This window comes from Salvelinus namaycush, chromosome 25 (genome assembly GCF_016432855.1).
Source record: "Salvelinus namaycush isolate Seneca chromosome 25, SaNama_1.0, whole genome shotgun sequence".
Lineage (NCBI taxonomy): Eukaryota > Metazoa > Chordata > Actinopteri > Salmoniformes > Salmonidae > Salvelinus > Salvelinus namaycush.
Window position 1 is genome coordinate 8,927,927 of NC_052331.1, and position 24,991 is coordinate 8,952,917.

General features: G+C 46.4%; 1 protein-coding gene across 1 annotated transcript in view; it reads right to left on the reverse strand.

The window, feature by feature from the left end:
- Positions 1–8,849: 8,849 nt before the first annotated feature.
- The window catches only part of LOC120020189 (ephrin type-A receptor 3-like), a 117,251-nt gene continuing 101,109 nt past the window's right edge, over positions 8,850–24,991 (reverse strand). Inside the window, exons 15-20 of the mRNA XM_038963684.1 lie at positions 22,447–22,596; positions 22,034–22,206; positions 18,937–18,954; positions 14,473–14,490; positions 12,056–12,193; positions 8,850–11,852 (exon numbers count right to left, since the gene is read on the reverse strand). Of these exons, the coding sequence (XP_038819612.1) occupies positions 11,753–11,852; positions 12,056–12,193; positions 14,473–14,490; positions 18,937–18,954; positions 22,034–22,206; positions 22,447–22,596 (597 nt within the window). The 3' untranslated portion in view covers positions 8,850–11,752. The remainder of the gene's footprint in view (positions 11,853–12,055; positions 12,194–14,472; positions 14,491–18,936; positions 18,955–22,033; positions 22,207–22,446; positions 22,597–24,991) is intronic.

Consider the following 24,991-nt stretch of genomic DNA (forward strand, 5'->3'; position numbering starts at 1 on the left):
CTGTTTCACTCAGAGAAATAATTCAAACGGTTTTAGAAACTAGAGAGTGTTTTCTATCCAATAGTAATAATAATATGCATATTGTACGAGCAAGAATTGAGTACGAGGCAGTTTAATTTGAGAACGATATTTTACAAAGTTGAAACAGCACCCCCTATATTGACAAGAGGTTTTAATGGGTGCGTGCTTATTAGTAACTGGAATAAGCAATTTCATAATGTCTCAAATGCAGTGTCTGTTTGCTCTACACATCACGGACAAATATTCTTTACATCAACAACATAGGAATCACTGAAGAACTTATGTATGACCTCTTATACACTATATTAGGCCCAGCCTTTGGAACTTTGGTTTTCGTAGACATGGCTACTGTAGGTAGCCTCAGGACTACCTGGCATGATGACTCCTTGCTGTCCCCAGTCCACCTGGCCGTGCTGCTGCTCCAGTTTCAACTGTTCTGCCTGCGGCTATGGAACCCTGACCTGTTCACCGGACGTGCTACCTGTCCCAGACATGCTGTTTTCAACTCTCTAGAGACAGCAGGAGCGGTAGAGATACTCTCAATGATCGGCTATGAAAAGCCAACTGACATTTACTCCTGAGGTGCTGACTTGTTGCACCCTCGACAACTACTGTGATTATTATTATTTGACCATGCTGGTCATTTATGAACATTTGAACATCTTGGCCATGTTCTGATATAATCTCCACCCGGCACAGCCAGAAGAGGACTGGCCACCCCTCATAGCCTGGTTCCTCTCTAGGTTTCTTCCAAGGTTTTGGCCTTTCTAGGGAGTTTTTCCTAGCCACCGTGCTTCTACACCTGCATTGCTTGCTGTTTGGGGTTTTAGGCTGGGTTTCTGTACAGCACTTTGAGATATCAGCTGATGTAAGAAGGGCTATATAAATACATCTGATTTGATTTGATACTATATTGTGATCACTACATCCGATGGATCTAGATACTGCTTTCAAGCTAATTTCTGCAGCATTAGTAAAGTTGTGATCAATACATGTTGATGATTTCATTCCTGTGCTGTTTGTAACTATCCTGGTAGGTTGACTGATAACCTGAACCAGGTTGCAGGCACTGGTTACTGTTTGCAGCATTTTCTTGAATGGACAGCTTGATGAAAGCCAGTCAATATTTAAATCACCCAGAAAATATACCTCTCTGTTGATATCACATACATTATCAAGCATTTCACACATTTTATCTAGATACTGACTGTTAGCACTTGGTGGTCTATAGCAGCTTCCCACCAGAATGGGCTTTAGGTGAGGCAGAGGAACCTGTAGCCATATTACTTCAACAGTATTTAACATGAGATCCTCTCTAATCTTTACAGGAATGTGGTTCTGAATATTAACAGCAACACCTCCACCACTGGCATTTCAATATTTTCTGTAGATGTTATAACCTTGTATTGCTACCACTGTATCATCAAAGGTATTATCTTAGTGAGTTTCAGAGATAGTCAGGATATGAATATCGTCTGTTACTAGCAAATTATTGATTTCACGAACCTTGTTTCTTAAGCTACGTATGTTAACATTGGCTATTTTGAGCACTTTTCTTCTGGGATGCTTACTTGTTTCCATTGCTTTACTGGGAAGCGTAGCAGAAGTAGATATGCTCATGTTATTTATGTTAGTGCAGGGTGAGCTGCACACAGTGGACTTCCTCTTAGGGCACACCGGCTCAGTGCTAACAGTATAAATATGGCTCATAGGCACATGAATACTGCATAAAATAGCTGTAGGATCAACAGATGCATTCAGGACAGTTAGAGGGACATAAATTAGGTTACTTACATTGTAACATACCAACGCCTCTGGGATAATGTACATTTGCTGAATCATTATGACAACTCAGCGTCACAATGGTAGGGATTAACTGAGCTGGGCTTGGGTCATTGATACAAAGACCAAAGAGTCAAAGTAAGATGAGTTCCCCCAAAGAGTCAAAATCAGAATTCACCCTGATAACATAAGGGTCTCATTCCCATCTGGACACACACACACACACACACACACACACACACACACACACACACACACACACACACACACACACACACACACACACACACACACACACACACACACACACACACACACACACACACACACACACACACACATAGACACACACAGACCACACAATCATGAGAACAGTGATGCCCTCTGGGTAGAGTGTCAACTCATGTAGTCAGCCACGTTAATGTCATCTCTACTGTAGTCTACAGTACAGCCAATTGATTCACCACACAATGGCTATTGGCATCATGAGTAAAGGTCACACGGCTCTATGGAGAACACTTAAAAGGCCACCGGTGACTGATGGATCTGTCATAGATAATAAACACACACACACACACAAGCATGCACGCACCCCTGCACGATGCACTCACACACGCGCACACACACACTCCCAGGGGTCTGTGTAGTAATTGGTGTGCTCTTTCATGATGTCAGGCCTGGGTTTGGGTATCCCCTAATATGGAGCAGCAGACATTAAAATAACACCAGAGAGCAGCCAGATATAGATCCTCTATGTGACCTCTGATGGGTCAACTGTGTGTGTGTGTGTGTGTGCGTGCGTGTGTGCGCGCGCGTGCGTGTGTGTGAGCGTGCGTGCGTGCGTGATGCACCAAAGACTAAAGATAAGTAAGAAAAGCTAGATAGAGATTGGCAAAAAAAGGAAAAAGGGGATGCATAGAGCACAGCAGGAAGATAGAGGGATAGGGATGGGGAATAGAGAGGGAGATTAGGCCTAATGGCAGTAACATAGACAGACAGCGGCAAGGGCCAGTGCATTAAGGGGTTAACATAGGCCAGGAGTCACTGACCCCTTCTCTCCCTAGAGACTACATTATCCTACTGAGGGGAATACACACACACTGTCTGTCTCTCTCTGTCTGTCTGTCTGTCTGTCTGTCTGTCTCTCTCTCTCTCGCACACACACAGATATAGAAACAATTACCATTATTACAAAATGTTAATGCTGCTTGCCATTTTTAAGACGTCTGACTGAGGGTTATGAGGAGGTTATCTAGTTTCATGTTTCAAGTGTTATTAGTTGTGGGTTCCATCTCGACAATGGAAGAACAATGAGAAATAATACGAACATAAAGTCAATGGCTCAGTAGAATAGAATAAACATTTTAGTTTAAGCATAATACAGGAAGGGACAATTTATAGCCCAATATTTACACATGTTTTGGAGAAGGGGGGATTAGGGGGCAAGTTATAAATTGTGCAGTATTTCGCAATAATAATACGAGTCTGGTAGCAGCAGTTGTGATGTGTGTGTGTGTGTGTGTGTGTGTGTGTGTGTGTGTGTGTGTGTGTGTGTGTGTGTGTGTGTGTGTGTGTGTGTGTGTTTGTGGATAAGTGCTAAGGTGGGGAGTCAGTACAGGTGGTCAGTCCAGTTGAAGTGTTCATCAGTCTGATGGCTTGTAGATAGAAACTCTCTGAGCCTGTTGGTATCAGTCCTCATGCTCCGCTACCGTATGTCCGATGGCAAGGAAGCGAACAGCTCGTGGCTAGGGTGTGGGGTCCTTGAATATGCTGCCTCAGGTAGTAGAGATGCTATTTGCTGACATTGAGGGAGAGGTTGCCAGTTCACTTACCTCCTCCCTATAGGCTGACTCGTTGTTGTTGATTAACAGACCTGCAGCTGTGGAGTCATCAGCAAACTTGATGATGGAGTTGGTATCGTGCAAAGCCACGCAGTCGTGGGTGAACAGACAGTACAGCAGAGGGCTGTGTTAAGAGTCAGTGTGGAGGAGGTGTTGTTGCCAATCCTCACAGCCTAGGGTCTGCTCTTCAGGAAGTAGAGGATCCAGCTGCAGAGGATGTGTCCAGATCCAGGGGTCTGCGCTTGGTGTCGAGCTTGGAGGGAACAATGCTGAACTGTAGACAAAGAACAACGTTCTCACGCAGGTGTTCCTCTTGTCCAGATGTGTTACGGCCGTGGGAATAGCGATGGAAATGCCATCTTCCGTGGATCCGTTGGAGCGGTAGGCAAATTGGTATTGTCCGCCTTCGAAGCAAGCATGGGATGTGTTAAGCTCGTTTGGGAGGGAGGGTTCGGTGGGCATCACACAGCTGGATTTGCCTTTGTAGTCCGTGACCTATCATTGTTTCACTCCCTCCTCTCTGATTGTATCCGCTGCTAAAGCTACTTCCTATATCTCTACATTTAAAAGCTTCTGTCTCTAACCCTTCCCCTCCCTCCTCCCTCTCTGCGGACAACTTTGTCAACCATTTTGAAAAGAAGGTTTACAACATCCGCTCCTCATTCACTCAGCCTATTGAATACACTGGTCCCACCAACACAGAACTACACTACACCTTGACCTCTTTCTCCCTGAAATCCTGTTACTACTGAGGTCCGGGCCCCACGAACAACCTGCCCGCACGACCCCATCCCTTCTCTAGACAATCTCTGGAGACCTTCTTCCATTCCTAACTTCCCTTACTGGGCTTCCCGAGTGGCGCAGTGGTCTAAGGTGCTACATCTCAGTCCTTGAGGTGTCACTACAGACACCTTGGTTTGAATCCAGGCTGTATCACAACCGGTCATGATTGGGAGTCCCATAAGGCGGCGCACAATTGGCCCAACGTCGTCTGGGTTTGTCCGGTGTAGGCCGTCATTGTAAATAAGAGTTTATTCTTTACTGACTTGCCTAGTTAAATAGAGGTTAAACACTTGAGCATGCTGTCTCGTGCTGTCTCTAAACTCTTTCGCTATCTCTCTCAGAACGATCTTCTTGACCCTAACCAGTCAGGCTTCAAACTGAGACTGCTCTACAACATCTGTAGAGTACGACCCTACCTCACACGGAAAGCGGCGCAGGTCCTAATCCAGGCACTTGTCATCTCCTGTCTGGACTACTGTAACTCTCATTTGGCTAGGCTCCCTGCTTTTGCCATTAAACCCAACTTATCCAGAATGCTACAGCCCGCCTGGAGTTCAACCGTCCTAAGTTCTCCCATGTCACCCCCCTCCCACTCCACTGGTTTCCAGTCGAAGCTCGTATCTATTATAAGACCATGGTACTTGCAATTTGGAGCAGCAAGAGGAACTGCCCCTCGGGACCTTCAGGCTATGCTCAAACCCTAATCCCACAGCAAAAAAAATGTATTTAACCAGGAAAGATACTTGAAGTTGGAAAGCTCTTTTGCGAGGGGGGACCTAGCAAGATATCAGCTGGAAGAAGTTAGCAGGAAGAAGTCAGCTGGAATAAGTTAGCAGGAAGAAGTCAGCAGGAAGAAGTCAGCAGGAAGAAGTCAGCAGGAAGAAGTCAGCAGGAAGAAGTCAGCTGGAAGAAGTCAGCAGGAAGAAGTCAGCAGGAAGAAGTCAGCGCGTACATACAACACACAATACAATACAGTAAATTAAAAACATTTACAATGGTCAGTGACATTTTCTTCGATCAGAGCTTTAAACTCAGACAGCAATACCCTCTCCTCCAGTTTTAAAGTATTTCTTAGTTTGTTCCAGGACCAAGGTACATTATAGGAGAAGGATTTCCCCCCCATTTCAGTCCTTGCCCTAAAAACTCGCCACACACCACCGAGTCATCAGGGTTTGTTCTGCTGACATTGAATGCTGCAGTATGGGCTCTCAGGATGGTACAGATGTCTCCGTTCATCCAAAGTTCTTGATTAGGGTATGGCCGGATTGTTATTGTGGGGACAACATAATCAACACATTTCCTCATGAAGCCTGTGACTGACGATGTGGTTTCCTCAATGTTGATGGATGAGTCCTAGGTGGATGAATCTTCGAACATATTCCAAACAGTATTCTCAAAACAGTCCAGCAGCATTGAGTCTGCCTCCTCTGTCCAGCGCTTCACAATTCTCTGTGTTGGTGGCTCCCTTTTGAGTTGCTGCGTGTCGGCTTCGAGTACGAACAGAGAGACGTGATCTGATTGACCGAAGTGGGGGCGGGGGATGGCTTTGTACACGGTCATGGATGTCTGTATATACAGTGAATTCAAGTAGTCAGGTAGAAGTAGAATATTTTCACGTACTTAGTACTTTGTTGAAGCACCTTTGGCAGTGATTACAGCCTTGAGTCTTCTTGGGTATGACGCTACAAGCTTGGCACACCTGCATTTGGGGAGTTTCTCCCATTCTTCTCTGCAGATCCTCTATAGCTCTATCAGGTTGGATGGGGAGTGTCGCTGCACAGCTATTTTCAGGTCTCTCCAGAGATGTTCGATTGGGTTCAAGTCCGGGCTCTGGCTGGGCCACTCAAGGACATTCAGAGACTTGCCCCGAAGCCACTTCTGCATTGTCTTGGCTGTGTCCCTAGGGTCGTTGTCCTGTTGGAAGGTGATCCTTCGCATCAAGGATCTCTCTGTACTTTGCTCCGTTCATCTTTCCTCAAACCTGACTAGTCTCCCTGCCACTGAAAAACATCCCCGCAGAATGATGCTGTTACCTCCAGACGTGCCTCTTGGCATTCAGGCCAAAGAGTTCAATCTTGGTTTCATCAGACCAGAGAATCTTGTTTCTCATGGTCTGAAAGTCCTTTAGGTGCCTTTTGGCAAACTTCAAGCGGGTTGTCGTGTGTGCCTTTTACTGAGGAGTGGCTTCCGTCCGGCCACTCTACAATAAAGGCCTGATTGGTGAAGTGCTGCAGAGATGGTTGTCCTGCTGGAAGGTTCTCTCATCTCCACAGAGGAACTCTGGAGATCATCGCATTCTTGGTCACCTCCCTGACCAAGGCCCTTCTCACCCGATTGCTCAGTTTGGCTGGGCGGCCAGCTCTAGGAAGAGTCTTGGTTGTTCCAAACTTCTTCCATTTAAGAATGATGGAGGCCACTGTTTTCTTGGGGACCTTCAATGCTGCAGAAACATTTTGTAGCCTTCCTCAGATCTGTGCCTCGACACAATCCTGTCCCAGAGCTTTACGGACAATTCCTTCAGCCTCATGGCTTGGTTTTTGCACTGACATGCACTGTCAACTGTGGGACCTTATATAGACAGGTGTGTGCCTTTCCAAATTATGTCCAATCAATTGAATGTACCACAGGTGGAGTCCAATCAAGTTGTAGAAACATCTCAAGGATGATAAATGGAAACAGGATGGACCTGAGCTCAATTTCAAGTCTCATATCAAAGCGTCTGAATACTTATGCAAATAAGGAATTTCTGTTTTTAATTTGTAATACATTTTCTAAACTTTCAAAAATACTGTTTTCGCTTTGTCATTATGCGGTATTGTGTGTAGATTGATGAGGAAAAAATTTAATTTAATCAATTTTAGAATAAGGCTGTAACGTAAGAAAATGTGAAAAAGTCAAGGGGTCTGAATCCTTTCCAAATGCACTGCACATGGTCCAGCACGTTGTTTCCTCTTGTGAGGCAGGTTGACATGTTAGTGATATTTTGGAAGAATATGTTTTATACGTGCTTGGTTAAAATCACCAGTGACAATAAAGACTGTTTCCGGGTGAGAGGATTCTTGCTGGCTAATGTTCTTGTACATTTCGCTGAGCGCCGCCTTGATAACACCCGTGAATTGCCTTGGCATATAGTGGGGTTGGCATTTTAGCATCAGAAACTCCTGGTCGGGTTAACAGGAGCTCGAGATGTTTTCAACTTCGGTACACCATGTATTGTTGATGAGGAAGCATACACCTCCGCACTACTCGTACCAGAAGCCGCCGTTCGATTCTTACGGAAATGGAAAAGCCGTCTGGTTGTACGGCAGAGTCGGGTGTATTGTCTTTAAGCCATGTCACTGTAAGAACAAAGACACAGCATTCCCTGATGTCCCTCTGCGATTGAAGCCTTGCTGAGTTCAGAAAGTTTATTTTCCAGCGATTGGACATTAGCCATCAGGATACTATGTGGAGGAGGCCGTATAGCCCTTCTTTTCAGCCTAGCTTGGAGGGAAAAGTCTAAATGGGATCCTTGGGACGTCCCAACTCTGACGTCACCCCATTGAAGTTGAAATTTTAAATGGTTAAGGGTTAAGGTTAGGGTTATGTAAAGGTTATGGATAAGGTTAGGGTTAGGTTAAGGGTATGGGTTAGGGTTTAGGGTAGGGACGTCCCAAGATCCTGGATAACACTAACCTAGCTTGGAGTTCCCTTTCCTTCCTCGCCGGTGTTGCCTTCGGTCATCTTGGTCAGCAGCAACAGGTAAGCCCACTGTGCGGGGAACAAAGGAGCGAATCTAGTACTCCAGATCTGGGAGGCCAAGAGATAAGTGTGTAGCTTCTGATTCATGATCCAGAAGTGTGTCTGTCGTAGGAAATTATTGCATGAACATTCTGAGCAAACAAAGTAATAATTAACGTAAAAATAGCCATAAAAAAAGCTAGGCGAGCAGGAACTGGCAAGACGCGCGCCCTCCTTAGTGCCGCCATGTTATCTAGTGTTTTCAGAACAGGCATGGTGCATGTAGGAATCCTTAACAGGCAGCGACTGACTTTGTACTATCTAATAAAACCTAAACCTAAATGACACAAAGCCTGATTAAGCTTTACGTTTCTTCACACGCATAGTGCCATAGTGCCACGCATAGTCTTCCATTATACCACCGACCCCTGGGAAATACTACAAGCTCAGGCATAGCCACTATTATACATTTGAGAGTGTGACCGTGTGTGTACGTCTCTGATGTGTGTGAGTGTGAGTGTGAGTGTGAGTGTGTGTGTGTGTGTGTGTGTGTGTGTGTGTGTGTGTGTGTGTGTGTGTGTGTGTGTGTGTGTGTGTGTGTGTGTGTGTGTGCGTGTGCATGTGTGAGTAAAAGAAAAGTAAGACACCAAGAGCTTCAGGTGAGAAATAAAAAATATTAGCATATTTATTACAGCAACATGAAGGACTTTAGAATGAGTACACCTTTTGAACAAGCGCATAGAAATCTGCCATGATAAATATAATGGGCCAAGGGCAGGAAGGAAGAAAGACCAGGGAGCGCGAGAGAACAATCTCACAAGGAATCAGTCTGGGAACATGTAAATAACCAGCCTGGCTGAGGGTAGAAGTCTTCACCAACAATTATTAAGGATCAGCTTACTATTTCCATATCCTTACTTTAACTGTTAGGCGGGGAACACAAAACTGACCTTTGAACAGTGCCAAGGGGAAACTTTATCCATCCACGTGAAAGAACTCAGAGCCTGGCTAAGGTTCAAGGGTCGTGAGATAGGGGTCAAAGGTTATGACGTCCGGTTGGGGAGTGATGGATTAGCTCACCAAACGAGGACAATTTCAAAGTGTAAAATGATGAGTACTGACAGACAGCTGTCTTGCAGTATTTTGCTGTTTTGAGTCTGAACGAACAGACGCAATATGCTGCTGTCCTTTGTTGAATATTTGAATCTAATTGATGACACCGCAAAAGGCTTCTGACAATTCCATCCATTCACTATAACGAATACATCATTTGTTGGTAACGCATCATTAATAGACACCTTCAGAGACACATTGGAAAGACAAAGGTTCATTTAGCTGTTGAGATTTGCTCATCTCCATATTATGTGTGGGAGGCATTGGAACACTTCACATAGCTTTGGGATACGAAGGGAATAATTATAACTTCTCTCTGCTATACATTGACCACCTAGTTTAGACAAGTACACCAACAGGTCAAATTCCTAAACCAAAACAAACATGAAAAGGTGACTTTCTAATGTGTTTTTCAATACAGCTTCCAATAAACTGGTGGTTGATTTACAGCAGCAGTATAGTTTTATGTATAATATTTTTTTAAGAACCAAAACAGAGGTGATAACAGCCTGGGGGTTTTCAGTTTAAAAAAGAAGATATTTTCTGTGACGCCACCTCCGGGAAACAGATAAATACTATATACAGATGTAGTCATTAACTCCGCCTCTATGGGGATCAGGGGAGGAGCAGAAAGGTAGCACAGTAAATAAGGCATCTAAAAGTCGAGCGTCCCCAGGTCGACGGCCGAGTGAAAACTGCACTCCCGGGTCACCTGTCAATCAAAGACTGAAACTTAATACCCATGCTACGTAACGTACATTCCATAGGCCAGGTCAACTAATCGCACGCTGCCTCTCTCCTATGACCCGCCTCCGCAAGAAAAAATGCCAGATTTCTCTCCTCCTTCAGAATAAAAGTACATCGTTACCATCGTTTTCACCGTAATCATCATCATCACCGTCATTGTTACAAACATTCTAGAGTTTCAAATCAACTCTGTACATATTTTACAGTATGGTACAATGGTATATATGTTGGTGCGTTTGCTGTCTAGTCAGGTAGCAGCATAACACTGTTATCATAAACATAACCAGATACATACAGGGGTGCAGTGGACATTGACGACCACATTCAATCAAAGCGGCTAGCTGGATTTCCTAGATAAGTGCAAAACTCCACCCTCCCCTCCCCAAAGTGAGAGGGCATGTTGGTTTTGATATGCCGTTGAATTTCCTTCGTTTCACATTGAAAGCGTTGTTTTGTTGAGCACAGGACATTGATGTTTTTTTTCACTTATCCAGGAAATTAGGTTAGCAGGTTTGCTTGAATAGGACATTGACTCCTGTAGATTTGGAAGCCGTTGGCATTACTGAACAGAGGTGGTTAGGACAAACCGTGAATGAACCCATATTAATCAGAGGTGAAATGAGGCAAAAAACATCACTCAGCACAGTCTACTCAAGTCAAGTCTACCTCACAATCAAGTCTGACTTTGCCCAACATTTCAGAGCAATACTAACTGTACATGGCACAACGTCTGAGAAACAGATACACATTCCAAACAGTGTCAACGTCACACATACAAGGTTATCTACCTCTCCGCTCTTCTTCTGTCACCAACCGTTACAGCTTCTCCAACTGAGGAGGCCAACCCTTGGAAGAAAATGTGCTAACACTGTATTGCCCTGCAGGTCTCTTACTGACGGCATCCTATACGTTGCTGCTGTAGGCTGTACTAAATGAACTTACTCAAGTGAACTGTGTGCGTCTGGAAGCAGTGGCTATGGAAGCCCTATCTGTTCTTGGCCAAACGGAATGGAAGTCTTCTGAGACCACGAACAGACATCTCCATCTCATTTTCACATCTCTCTATTTCTCCTATCTCCCTCACACATCCATGATACGTCTAATAGCGCCCTGGGGGAGGGGCTTATTGGAAGGGGAGGGGCCTGGCAACACATGCACCAGGAAGGAACATCCCACCTGCGTTGCCTGACCCCTGATACAAACTTTACGTTCAGTTCTAGACTGGCGTACTGACACACAGCTCTTGTAAACATTTATCTATACATATACAATATCTCCTGGAACCATAAACTGTGTAGAAAATAAAAAACAGCTTATTGTAAAACGAAAAACCAAAACAACCATAAAAACAACTGTACACTAAACTCCACAGACAGTGATGATAATTACAATCGAATTCATTTTTTATTTTTTACCATTTTTGTTGTTCTTATTGATACGGTCAGAGACGTCTTGGATGTAGCCTGGTTTCTGAGGTTGCTGGGTTGCTAAGCCTCTAAGTGCGTGGACAGAAGCTGGAAGTGCCTACGCTATCAAAACATCCAGGACGGGTGGAATGGTGAAGCTGCGAAGAGGAAGTAAAGGAGCCGAGCGTCCATTACGGCTCCATCTAAGTGTCTTTGTATGGGGAAACCCAACCCAAGATGTCTATATTGGCTTAATCTCAGCGTGTCTCAGTGGTTAAACTCAAAGCAGAGCGTCCATTTTGGCCCTCTCTCTCTCAGTGTGTCTCTATGGGGAAACTGTTATACTTGGACGTGGGTCCCCTGGGTTTGCAGGCTCTGGACACTGGAGAGGATCTTCTTCTGGTGACCCGCCAAAGTCACATCCATCTTAACGAGCTCACTACGGAAGAGGACAGAGCAAAAAGGGACTTAGAAAAATGCCAAACAGCAGCAACAACAGACTCCCCTTTTCCCCAGCTCTGCTTCCTCCTACTCCCCTTTCCCCAACCCAGCTCAGCCCCAGCTTAGCCCTGCTCAACCCCGCTTCAGCTCAGCCTAGCTCAGCCCTGCCCAGCTCAGTCCAGCCCTGCCCATGTCTCTCACCTGATGGTGATGTAGAGGACAGAGTCCAGGGTGACGTATCCAGCGCTGGAGAAGTTCTCCTTGTACTGGTCCATCTTGATGGCCTCCAGCCACTCCTCCACCGTACTCACACTAAACTCCGGAGTGGTTGGGTCTTCCCTGCTGGGCAAACAGGACAGAATATACACATTCTTATCAGCATAGTTAAATATCCCAAACAGTCCAGATACTAGTTCTAATAGTTAATTCTGGATCTGACAGTGTGTGCCTGAAGACTGAGTTTTTGACCCATTGTAACGCTGGTTGAAAACTGTTCTCTGCCCCTCCCAAAAGATAGAATTTGTAGATAATTGGCCCTCTTTCTGGGACTCACCCACAAACAGGACCAACCCTGGCCTGTTGAGGAGTGACGGACTCCATCCTAGCTGGAGGGGTGCTCTCATCTTATCTACGAACATAGACAGGGCTCTTACTCCCCTAGCTCCACAATGAGATAGGATGCAGGCCAGGCAGCAGGCTGTTAGCCAGCCTGCCAGCTTAGAGGAGTCTGCCACTAGCACAGTCAGTGTAGTCAGCTCAGCTATCCCCATTGAGACCGTGTCTGTGCCTCGACCTAGGTTGGGCAAAACTAAACATGGCGGTGTTCGCCTTAGCAATCTCACTAGGATAAAGACCTCCTCCATTCCTGCCATTATTGAAAGAGATCGTGATACCTCACATCTCAAAATAGGGCTACTTGATGTTAATCTTGATGTGATTGGCCTGACTGAAACATGGCTTAAGCCTGATGAATTCACTGTGTTACATGAGGCCTCACCTCCTGGTTACACTAGTGACCATATCCCCCGTGCATCCCGCAAAGGCGGAAGTGTTGCTAACATTTACGATAGCAAATTACAATTTACAAAATAAACCCGACGTTTTCGTCTTTTGAGCTTCTAGTCATGAAATCTATACAGCCTACCCAATCACTTTTTATAGCTACTGTTTACAGGCATACTGGGCCATATACAGCGTTCCTCACTGAGTTCCCTGAATTCCTATCGGACCTTGTAGTCATAGCATATAATATTCTAATTTTGGTGACTTTAATATTCACATGTAAAAGTCCACAGACCCACTCCAAAAGGCTTTCGGAGCCATCATCGACTCAGTGGGTTTTGTCCAACATGTCTCTGGACCTACTCACTGCCACAGTCATACTCTGGACCTAGTTTTGTCACATGGAATAAATGTTGTGGATCTTAATGTTTTTCCTCATAGTCCTGGACTATCGGACCACCATTTTATTACGTTTGCAATCGCAACAAATTATCTGCTCAGACCCCAACCAAGGAGCATCAAAAGTCGTGCTATAAATTCTCAGACAACCCAAAGATTCATTGATGCCCTTCCAGACTCCCTCTGCCTACCCAAGGACGTCAGAGGACAAAAATCAGTTAACCACCTAATTGAGGAACTCAATTTAACCTTGCGCAATACCCTAGATGCAGTTGCACCCTTAAAAACTAAAAACATTTGTCATAAGAAACTAGCTCCCTGGTATACAGAAAATACCCGAGCTCTGAAGCAAGCTTCCAGAAAATTGGAACGGAAATGGCGCCACACCAAACTGGAAGTCTTCCGACTAGCTTGGAAAGACAGTACCGTGCAGTATCGAAGAGCCCTCACAGCTGCTCGGTCATCCTATTTTTCCAACTTAATTGAGGAAAATAAGAACAATCGGAAATGTATTTTTGATACTGTCGCAAAGCTAACTAAAAAGCAGCATTCCCCAAGAGAGGATGGCTTTCACTTCAGCAGTAATACATTCATGAACTTCTTTGAGGAAAAGATCATAATCATTACAAAGCAAATTACGGCCTCCTCTTTAAATCTGCGTATTCCTCTAAAGCTCAGTTGTCCGCACAACTCTGCCAGGACCTAGGATCAAGAGAGACACTTAAGTGTTTTAGTACTATATCTCTTGACACAATGATGAAAATAATCATGGCCTCTAAACCTTCAAGCTGCATACTGGACCCTATTCCAACTAAACTACTGAAAGAGCTGCTTCCTGTGCTTGGCCCTTCTATGTTGAACATAATAAATGTCTCTCTATCCACCGGATGTGTACCAAACTCACTAAAAGTGGCAGTAATAAAGCCTCTCTTGAAAAAGCCAAACCATGACCCAGAAAATATTTAAAAAATATCGGCCTATATCGAATCTTCCATTCCTTTCAAAAAAAATGGAAAAAGCTGTTGCGCAGAAACTCAGTGCTTTCCTGAAGACAAACAATGTATACGAAATGCTTCTGTTATGCAGATGAATGAGGACCCAAAAGCGACTTAACAAAAACAGAGTCTTTATTCCAAACTTAAACAAAACGGTACTCCTGGATATATCTTAGATGACACCTGCTCACACGCAGCATCTGATGAAGGCAAAAACACGACAGGGCGGAACCAGGACGCCTGCTCACACGCAGCATCTGATGAAGGCAAAAACACGACAGGGCGGAACCAGGACACGGAACAGCAAACATCAAACAAAGATCCGACAAGGACAGAAGCGGAAAACAGAGGGAGAAATAGGAACTCTAATCAGAGGGCAAAATAGGGGACAGGTGTGAAAGATTAAATGAGGTAGTTAGGAGAATGAGGAACAGCTGGGAGCAGGAACGGAACGATAGAGAGAGAGCGAGAGAGGAAGAGAGGGAGGGGAAGAGAGAGGGAAAGAACCTACTAAGACCAGCAGAGGGAGACAAATGGAAGGGAAGCACAGGGACAAGACATGATAATCAAAAGACAAAACATGACAGTACCCCCCCACTCACCGAGCGCCTCCTGGCGCACTCGAGGAGGAACCCTGGCGGCAACGGAGGAAATCATTAATCAACGAACGGTCCAGCACGTCCCGAGATGGAACCCAACTCCTCTCCTCAGGACCGTAACCCTCCCAATCCACTAAGTACTGGTGACCACGTCCCCGAGAACGCATGTCCATGATCTTCCGTACCTTGTAAATAGGTGCGCCCTCGACAAGGACGGGAGGGGGGGAGGGAAGACGAACGGGAGCGCGAAGAAAAGGCTTGACACAAGAGACATGGAAGACAGGGTGGACGCGACGAAGATGTCGCGGAAGAAGCAGTCGCACAGCGACAGGATTGACGACCTGAGAGACACGGAACGGACCAATGAACCGCGGAGTCAACTTGCGAGAAGCTGTCGTAAGGGGAAGGTTACGAGTGGAAAGCCACACTCTCTGACCGCGACAATACCTAGGACTCTTAATCCTACGTTTATTGGCGGCTCTCACAGTCTGCGCCCTGTAACGGCAAAGTGCAGACCTGACCCTCCTCCAAGTGCGCTCACAACGTTGGACAAAAGCCTGAGCGGAGGGAACGCTGGACTCGGCGAGCTGGGACGAGAACAGAGGAGGCTGGTAACCAAGACTACTCTGAAACGGAGATAGCCCTGTAGCAGACGAAGGAAGCGAGTTGTGAGCGTACTCAGCCCAGGGGAGCTGTTCTGCCCAAGACGCAGGGTTTCGAAACGAAAGGCTGCGTAAAATGCGACCAATCGACTGATTGGCCCTTTCTGCTTGACCGTTAGACTGGGGATGAAACCCGGAAGAGAGACTGACGGAAGCACCGATCAAACGACAGAACTCCCTCCAAAACTGTGACGTGAATTGCGGACCTCTGTCTGAAACGGCGTCTAACGGGAGGCCATGAATTCTGAACACATTCTCAATGATGATTTGTGCCGTCTCCTTAGCGGAAGGAAGCTTAGCGAGGGGAATGAAATGTGCCGCCTTAGAGAACCTATCGATAACCGTAAGAATCACAGTCTTCCCCGCAGACGAAGGCAGACCGGTAATAAAGTCTAAGGCGATGTGAGACCATGGTCGAGAAGGAATGGGAAGCGGTCTGAGACGACCGGCAGGAGGAGAGTTACCTGACTTAGTCTGCGCGCAGTCCGAACAAGCAGCCACGAAACGGCGCGTGTCCCGCTCCTGAGTAGGCCACCAAAACCGCTGGCGAATAGAAGCAAGCGTACCCCGAACACCGGGGTGGCCAGCTAACTTGGCAGAATGAGCCCACTGAAGAACAGCCAGACGAGTAGGGACAGGAACAAACAGAAGGTTACTAGGACAAGCGCGCGGCGACGCAGTGTGAGTGAGCGCTTGCTTTACCTGTCTCTCAATTCCCCAGACAGTCAACCCGACAACACGCCCTTCAGGGAGAATCCCCTCGGGGTCGGTAGAAACCACAGAAGAACTAAAGAGACGGGATAAGGCATCAGGCTTGGTGTTCTTATTCCCCGGGCGATAGGAAATCACGAACTCGAAACGAGCGAAAAACAACGCCCAACGAGCTTGACGTGCATTAAGTCGTTTGGCAGAACGGATGTACTCAAGGTTCTTATGGTCAGTCCAAACGACAAAAGGAACGGTCGCCCCCTCCAACCACTGTCGCCATTCGCCTATGGCTAAGCGGATAGCGAGCAGTTCGCGGTTACCCACATCATAGTTGCGTTCCGATGGCGACAGGCGATGAGAAAAGTAAGCGCAAGGATGAACCTTATCGTCAGACTGGAAGCGCTGGGACAGAATGGCTCCCACGCCCACCTCTGAAGCGTCAACCTCGACAATAAATTGTTTAGTGACGTCAGGAGTAACAAGGATAGGAGCGGATGTAAAACGCTTCTTGAGGAGATCAAAAGCTCCCTGGGCGGAACCGGACCACTTAAAGCAAGTCTTGACAGAAGTCAGAGCTGTGAGAGGGGCAGCCACTTGACCGAAATTACGAATGAAACGCCGATAGAAATTAGCGAAACCGAGAAAGCGCTGCAACTCGACACGTGACTTAGGGACGGGCCAATCGCTGACAGCCTGGACCTTAGCGGGATCCATCTGAATGCCTTCAGCGGAAATAACAGAACCAAGAAAAGTGACAGAGGAGACATGAAAGGCGCACTTCTCAGCCTTCACGTAGAGACAATTCTCTAAAAGGCGCTGGAGTACACGTCGAACGTGCTGAACATGAATCTCGAGTGACGGTGAAAAAATCAGGATATCGTCAAGGTAAACGAAAACAAAGATGTTCAGCATGTCTCTCAGTACATCATTGACTAATGCCTGAAAGACCGCTGGAGCATTAGAGAGACCGAACGGCAGAACCCGGTATTCAAAATGCCCTAACGGAGTGTTAAACGCCGTTTTCCACTCGTCCCCCTCTCTGATGCGTACGAGATGGTAAGCGTTACGAAGGTCCAACTTAGTAAAGAACCTGGCTCCCTGCAGCATCTCGAAGGCTGACGACATAAGGGGAAGCGGATAACGATTCTTAACCGTTATGTCATTCAGCCCTCGATAATCCACACAGGGGCGCAGAGTACCGTCCTTCTTCTTAACAAAGAAAAACCCCGCTCCGGCGGGAGAGGAAGAAGGCACCACGGTACCGGCGTTGAGAGAAACAGACAGATAATCCTCGAGAGCCTTACGTTCGGGAGCCGACAGAGAGTAAAGTCTACCCCGAGGGGGAGTGGTCCCCGGAAGGAGATCAATACAACAATCATACGACCGGTGAGGAGGAAGGGAGCTGGCTCTGGACCGACTGAAGACCGTGCGCAGATCATGATATTCCTCCGGCACTCCTGTCAAGTCACCAGGTTCCTCCTGAGTAGAGGGGACAGAAGACACAGGAGGGATAGCAGACATTAAACACTTCACATGACAAGAAACGTTCCAGGATAGGATAGAATTACTAGACCAATTAATAGAAGGATTATGACATACTAGCCAGGGATGACCCAAAACAACAGGTGTAAAAGGTGAACGAAAAATCAAAAAGGAAATGGTCTCACTGTGGTTACCAGATACTGTGAGGGTTAAAGGTAGTGTCTCACATCTGATACTGGGGAGAAGACTACCATCTAAGGCGAACATGGGCGTGGGCTTCCCTAACTGTCTGAGAGGAATGTCATGTTTCCGAGCCCATGCTTCGTCCATAAAACAACCCTCAGCCCCAGAGTCTATCAAGGCACTGCAGGAAGCAGCCGAACCGGTCCAGCGTAGATGGACCGACAAGGTAGTACAGGATCTTGATGGAGAGACCTGAGTAGTAGCGCTCACCAGTAGCCCTCCGCTTACTGATGAGCTCTGGCCTTTTACTGGACATGACATGACAAAATGTCCAGCAGAACCGCAATAGAGACAAAGGCGGTTGGTGATTCTCCGTTCCCTCTCCTTAGTCGAGATGCGAATACCTCCCAGCTGCATGGGCTCAGTCTCTGAGCTGATGGGAGAAGATGGTTGAGATGCGGAGAGGGGAAACACCGTTAACGCGAGCTCTCTTCCACGAGCTCGGTGACGAAGATCTACCCGTCGTTCTATGCGGATGGCGAGTGCAATCAAAGAGTCCATGCTGGAAGGAACCTCCCGGGAGAGAATCTCATCCTTAACCTCAGCGTGAAGTCCCTCCAGAAAACGAGCGAGCAACGCCGGCTCGTTCCAGTCACTGGATGCAGCAAGAGTGCGAAACTCTATAGAGTAATCCGTTATGGATCGATCACCTTGACATAGGGAAGCCAGGACCCTGGAAGCCTCCTTCCCAAAAACTGAACGATCAAAAACCCGTATCATCTCCTCTTTAAAGCTCTGATAATCGTTAGTACACTCAGCCCTTGCCTCCCAGATAGCTGTGCCCCACTCCCGAGCCCGACCAGTAAGGAGTGATATGACGTAGGCGATCCGAGCTCTCTCTCGTGAGTATGTGTTGGGCTGGAGAGAAAACACAATATCACACTGGGTCAGAAAGGAGCGGCACTCAGTGGGTTGCCCAGAGTAACATGGTGGGTTATTAACCCTAGGTTCCGAAGACTCGGAAGACCAGGAAGTAACAGGTGGCACGAGACGAAGACTCTGAAACTGTCCTGAGAGGTTGGAAACCTGAGCGGCCAGGGTCTCAACGGCATGACGAGCAGCAGACAATTCCTGCTCGTGTCTGCCGAGCATTGCTCCCTGGATCTCGATGGCAGTGTTGCGAGAATCCGTAGTCGCTGGGTCCATACAGGTCGGATCTTTCTGTTATGCAGATGAATGAGGACCCAAAAGCGACTTAACAAAAACAGAGTCTTTATTCCAAACTTAAACAAAACGGTACTCCTGGATATATCTTAGATGACACCTGCTCACACGCAGCATCTGATGAAGGCAAAAACACGACAGGGCGGAACCAGGACGCCTGCTCACACGCAGCATCTGATGAAGGCAAAAACACGACAGGGCGGAACCAGGACACGGAACAGCAAACATCAAACAAAGATCCGACAAGGACAGAAGCGGAAAACAGAGGGAGAAATAGGAACTCTAATCAGAGGGCAAAATAGGGGACAGGTGTGAAAGATTAAATGAGGTAGTTAGGAGAATGAGGAACAGCTGGGAGCAGGAACGGAACGATAGAGAGAGAGCGAGAGAGGAAGAGAGGGAGGGGAAGAGAGAGGGAAAGAACCTACTAAGACCAGCAGAGGGAGACAAATGGAAGGGAAGCACAGGGACAAGACATGATAATCAAAAGACAAAACATGACAGCTTCAGTCTGGTTTTAGACCCCATCACAGCACTGAGACTGCACTTGTGAAGGTGGTAAATGACCTTTTAATGGCGTCAGACTGAGGCTCTGCATCTGTCCTCGTGCTCCTAGACCTTAGTGCTGCTTTTGATACCATCGATCACCACATTCTTTTGGAGCGATTGGAAACCCAAATTGGTCTACACGGACAAGTTCTGGCCTGGTTTAGATCTTATCTGTCGGAAAGATATCAATTTGTCTCTGTGAATGGTTTGTCCTCTGACAAATCAACTGTAAATTTCGGTGTTCCTCAAGGTTCCGTTTTAGGACCACTATTGTTTTCACTATATATTTTACCTCTTGGGGAAGTCATTTGAAAACATAATGTTAACTTTCACTGCTATGCGGATGACACACAGCTGTACATTTCAATGAAACATGGTGAAGCCCCAAAATTGTCCTCCCTAGAAGCCTATGTTTCAGACATAAGGAAGTGGATGGCTGCAAACGTTCTACTTTTAAACTCGGACAAAACAGAGATGCTTGTTCTAGGTCCCAAGAAACAAAGAGATCTTCTGTTGAATCTGACAATTAATCTTGATGGTTGTACAGTCGTCTCAGATAAAACTGTGAAGGACCTCGGCGTTACTCTGGACCCTGATCTCTCTTTTGACAAACATATCAAGACTGTTTCAAGGACAGCTTTTTTCCATCTACGTAACATTGCAAAAATCAGAAACTTTCTGTCCAAAAATGATGCAGAAAAATTAATCCATGCTTTTGTTACTTCTAGGTTAGACTACTGCAATGCTCTACTTTCCGGCTACCCGGATAAAGCACTAAATAAACTTCAGTTAGTGCTAAATACGGCTGCTAGAATCCTGACTAGAACCCAAAAAATGGATCATATTACTCCAGTGCTAGCCTCCCGACACTGGCTTCCTATTAAGGCACGGGCTGATTTCAAGGTTTTACTGCTAACCTACAAAGCGTTACATTGGCTTGCTCCTACCTTTCTTTCCGATTTGGTCCTGCCGTACATACCTACACGTACGCTACGGTCACAAGACGCAGGCCTCCTAATTGTCCCTAGAATTTATAAGCAAACAGCTGGAGGCAGAGCTTTCTCCTATAGAGCTCCATTTTTATGGAATGGTCTGCCTACCCATGTGAGAGATGCAGACTCGGTCACAACCTTTAAGTCTTTACTGAACACTAATCTCTTCAGTAGGTCATATGATTGAGTGTAGTCTGGCCCAGGAGTGTGAAGGTGAACGGAAAGGCTCTGGAGCAACGAACCGCCCTTGCTGTCTCTGCCTGGCTGGTTTCCCTCTCTCTACTGGGATTCTCTGCCTCTAACCCTATTACAGGGGCTGAGTCACTGGCTTACTGGTGCTCTTCCATGCCATCCCTAGGAGGGGTTGAGTCGCTGACGTGGTCTTCCTGTCTGGGTTGGCGCCCCGCCTTGGGTTGTGCCGTGGCGGAGATCTTTGTGGGCTATACTCGGCCTTGTCTCAGGATGGTAAGTTGGTGGTTGAAGATATCCCTCTAGTGGTGTGGTGGCTGTGGTTTGGCAAAGTGGGTGGGGTTATATCCTGCCTGTTTGGCCCTGTCCGGGGGTATCATCGGATGGGGCCACAGTGTCTCCTGACCCCTCCTGTCTCAGCCTCCAGTATTTATGCTGCAGTAGTTTATGTGTCGGGGGGCTAGGGTCAGTCTGTTATATCTGGAGTATTTCTCCTGTCTTATCCGGTGTCCTGTGTGAATTTAAGTATGCTCTCTCTAATTCTCTCTCTCTTTCTATCTTTCTTTCTTTCTCTCTCTCTCTCGGAGGACCTGCGCCCTAGGATAATGCCTCAGGACTACCTGGCATGATGACTCCTTGCTGTCCCCAGTCCACCTGGCCGTGCTGCTGCTCCAGTTTCAACTGTTCTGCCTGCGGCTAAGGAACCCTGACCTGTTCACCGGACGTGCTACCTGTCCCAGACCTGCTGTTTTCAACTCTCTAGAGACAGCAGGAGCGGTAGAGCTACTCTCAATGATTGGCTATGAAAAGCCAACTGACATTTACTCCTGAGGTGCTGACTTGTTGCACCCTCGACAACTACTGTGATTATTATTATTTGACCATGCTGGTCATTTATGAACATTTGAACATCTTGGCCATGTTCTGTTATAATATCCACCTGGCACAGCCAGAAGAGGACTGGCCACCCCTCATAGCCTGGTTCCTCTCTAGGTTTCTTCCTAGGTTTTGGCCTTTCTAGGGAGTTTTTCCTAGCCACCGTGCTTCTACAATTGCAATGCTTGCTGTTTGGCGTTTTAGGCTGGGTTTCTGTACAGCACTTTGATATATCAGCTGATGTAAGAAGGGCTATATAAATACATTTGATTTGATTTTGATTTGATTTGTAACTCACCATACTGAGCTGTTGGCCAGCTCTCGGAGTCTGGCTGGGTTTCTGATCAGCTTGTCCAGGGTGGTGACGATCTGGCCAAACTTGGGCCGTTCGCTGCGGCCCTTCTCCCAGCAGTCCAACATCAGCTGGTGGAGGACAACAGGACAGTCCATAGGGGCCGGGAGACGGTATCCCTCATCTATCGCTTTTATCACCTGGAAATACGGGGAGGGAGAGAGAGAGAGACAGAGAGAGAGAGAAATAGGGGCGGATTAGATAGACCCTAGTCAATCACAAAAATTCTCATCATAATAATTCTAATCCACCGAGGATGGGAGAGAAAGCCAACTGAGTCCACCTAGCTTCCTCACAAAACCAGCCATCAATAGCAAATCATTGATGAATATATACCATATCAGCTATACGCTGTGCTTTATTATAATGAAACAACTCACATCCTGGTTGGACATCTCCCAGTAGGGTCTCTCTCCGTATGAGACCACCTCCCACATGACGATGCCGTAGCTCCACACGTCACTGGCTGACGTGAACTTCCTGTAGGCAATGGCCTCTGGAGACGTCCATCGGATGGGGATCTTCCCTCCCTGGAAGGGTTAATAACAGGTTTGTAAATGGTTGACAATAAATGTAGAAAGGGTTAATAAAACATTACTTGAAAGGTTAATACAGGATTTACAAACGACTACGATTCATGACTATCTGCTTTGGCAATATGTACCAATTCAACTCATTGACTTCTATTGAAAGAGAGAGAGAGGAACAATCCCTGTTGTGGGTGCGTAGGTAGGAAAGCTCAAAGAACTGCACTGAAACACAGAATAGAGTAGTCATAGGGATGTACCTCATTATATTCATTGATTAAAACACAAACCCAAAGCATTTCTTTCTATTCGCACAATAACAGGGAACACAGTAGAGCTTTGACTTCACTCCTCCATCTGTCCTCTTTCACTCGTCTTTCACAAGCCTTTTCCCCTTTGTTGTTCAGGAGGAAAATAAGGATCAAAGGAGTGTATATGGAGTAGGCATAGCAGAAAACAGGCTTTTAAAAGGCATTGGGACTGACTGTGTATAAGGAGGACAGAGGAGACGGCATTAATGATGCCTGGTTGGCTCCCTATACAGATCACACCAGTCTTAACATGCTGCTACTGCTGCACTCCTAGTCCCAGCTATCTGGTCAAAGTCAAATGAAAGAGACAAAGTAAGCAGTCACACCCCTCCCCCATCTCCCCCACTAACCCCCCCCCCCCCCCCTCTCTGTTCATCTCACTCCACTCTTTCTCTCTTTCTCTATCTTCCCTCTCTCTCTCTCTCTCTCTGCATCTTTCCTTCTCCCCTACCCCCTCCCTCTCCCTCTCCTCTATCCCTCCTTCCCTCTAAGGCCTGTAGATGTATGTGTGTGAGTCTCCTGACACTGCTGACTGTGTGTGTAGATGTACAGTATCTACTAGCGAGCGACTGACACGTTATAGATCTCTAAACATCCCTTTTTTATCCAAGATTGTAGACTATGTTTTTTTCAAGCAATTTGTGGTTTATTTGAGTATAAACACCTTATTTGAAAAATTCCAGTCGGGCTTCCACTCATTTTACAGCATAAAAACTGCTTTATTTAAAGTCAGTAATGACCTTCTGTTGGCTGCCGATGCCGGTGAATGCTCCATTTTAGTTATTTTAGAACTCAGTGCAGCATTTGATACTATTGATCAGAACATCCTTGCTGACGGGCTGGAAAGGTGAGTGGGAATCTCCGGCGTTGCCCTCGACTGGTTCAGGTCATATCTATGTAGCATACGTTTCTCAATGAATATGCATGGGGTGGTTCTGCATCATCCCCAGCATCAATTCACTATGGTGTCCCTCAGGGGTCAATTCTGGGCCCCATCCTTTTTTCCCTCTACATGCTTCCCTTTGGCGACGTCATCCGCAATCATAACATTCAGTTTCACTGCTATGCGGATGACACGCAGCTTTTTTACCAATCTGACCGAGTGACCAAGCAAGCGTAGCTACCTTTCACAAGTGTCTTGCTGACATCAAATGTTGGATGTCTGACAAATTTCTCCAGCTCAATGATAAGAAATCAGAGGTGGTTTTATTTGGCACCCACCTTGCTAGAACCCATATTGTAAATAACCTTGGATATTTGTCCACCAATGTAAAGCCTACGGCCAGAAACCTTGGCATCTTCATTGACCCTGACCTAAACCTCTAGCTGCATGGAAAGAAGGTTGTCCAGTCCTGCTATTATCATCTAAGAAATATAGCTAGTCTTGTAAGGTTCTGCTTTTCTTTTCTTAGTCAACCTTGTGTTCTTTTTCTTTGTGTTCTTGAACGTAGCCCTGTTTCTTTGTGTTCTGGAACGTAGCCCCGTCTTTCATTTTTGTTCATTGATTTCACCTGTGTTGGTTTCTCACCTGGTCTCATCAGCTCCCTATTTAGTTCAGTTCTTTCTGTTTGTATGGTTGTGAGGTATTGTTTGTTTTTGACTGCCTACCTGTGTTTGACCATTGTTTATCTCCCTGAGGATTCACTACAGAATACCTCACCTAAAAACGGAATGAGGAGCTTATGGAGGAAATTTGCCATCTTCTCCGCCAGCCTATCCCTGCTCCTCCAATGCCAGGTATCGTAACCCATAGCCCTCCTTCATACATATCCATGCCTGGAAAATATGACGCTTTGCCTGGGAATTGTCAGGGATTTCTGATGCAATGCAGCAAATACATTGAGCACAACCCCACTAACTTCGCCACCGACAACAGCAGGGTGGATTTTGTTGTGTCTCTACTCACAGGCAAAGCCCTGGATTGGGCCACCGCCATATGGACTGCCAACAGCACAGAACTCGGATCCGAGACCCATTTCCACACCCTCTTCAAAGAGGTATTCGATCACTCTCCCTCCAGTCGTCCTATAGGAGACCTCCTCATAGAACTTCAACAAGGACGCAATTCAGCTGCCGAGTATGCCCTC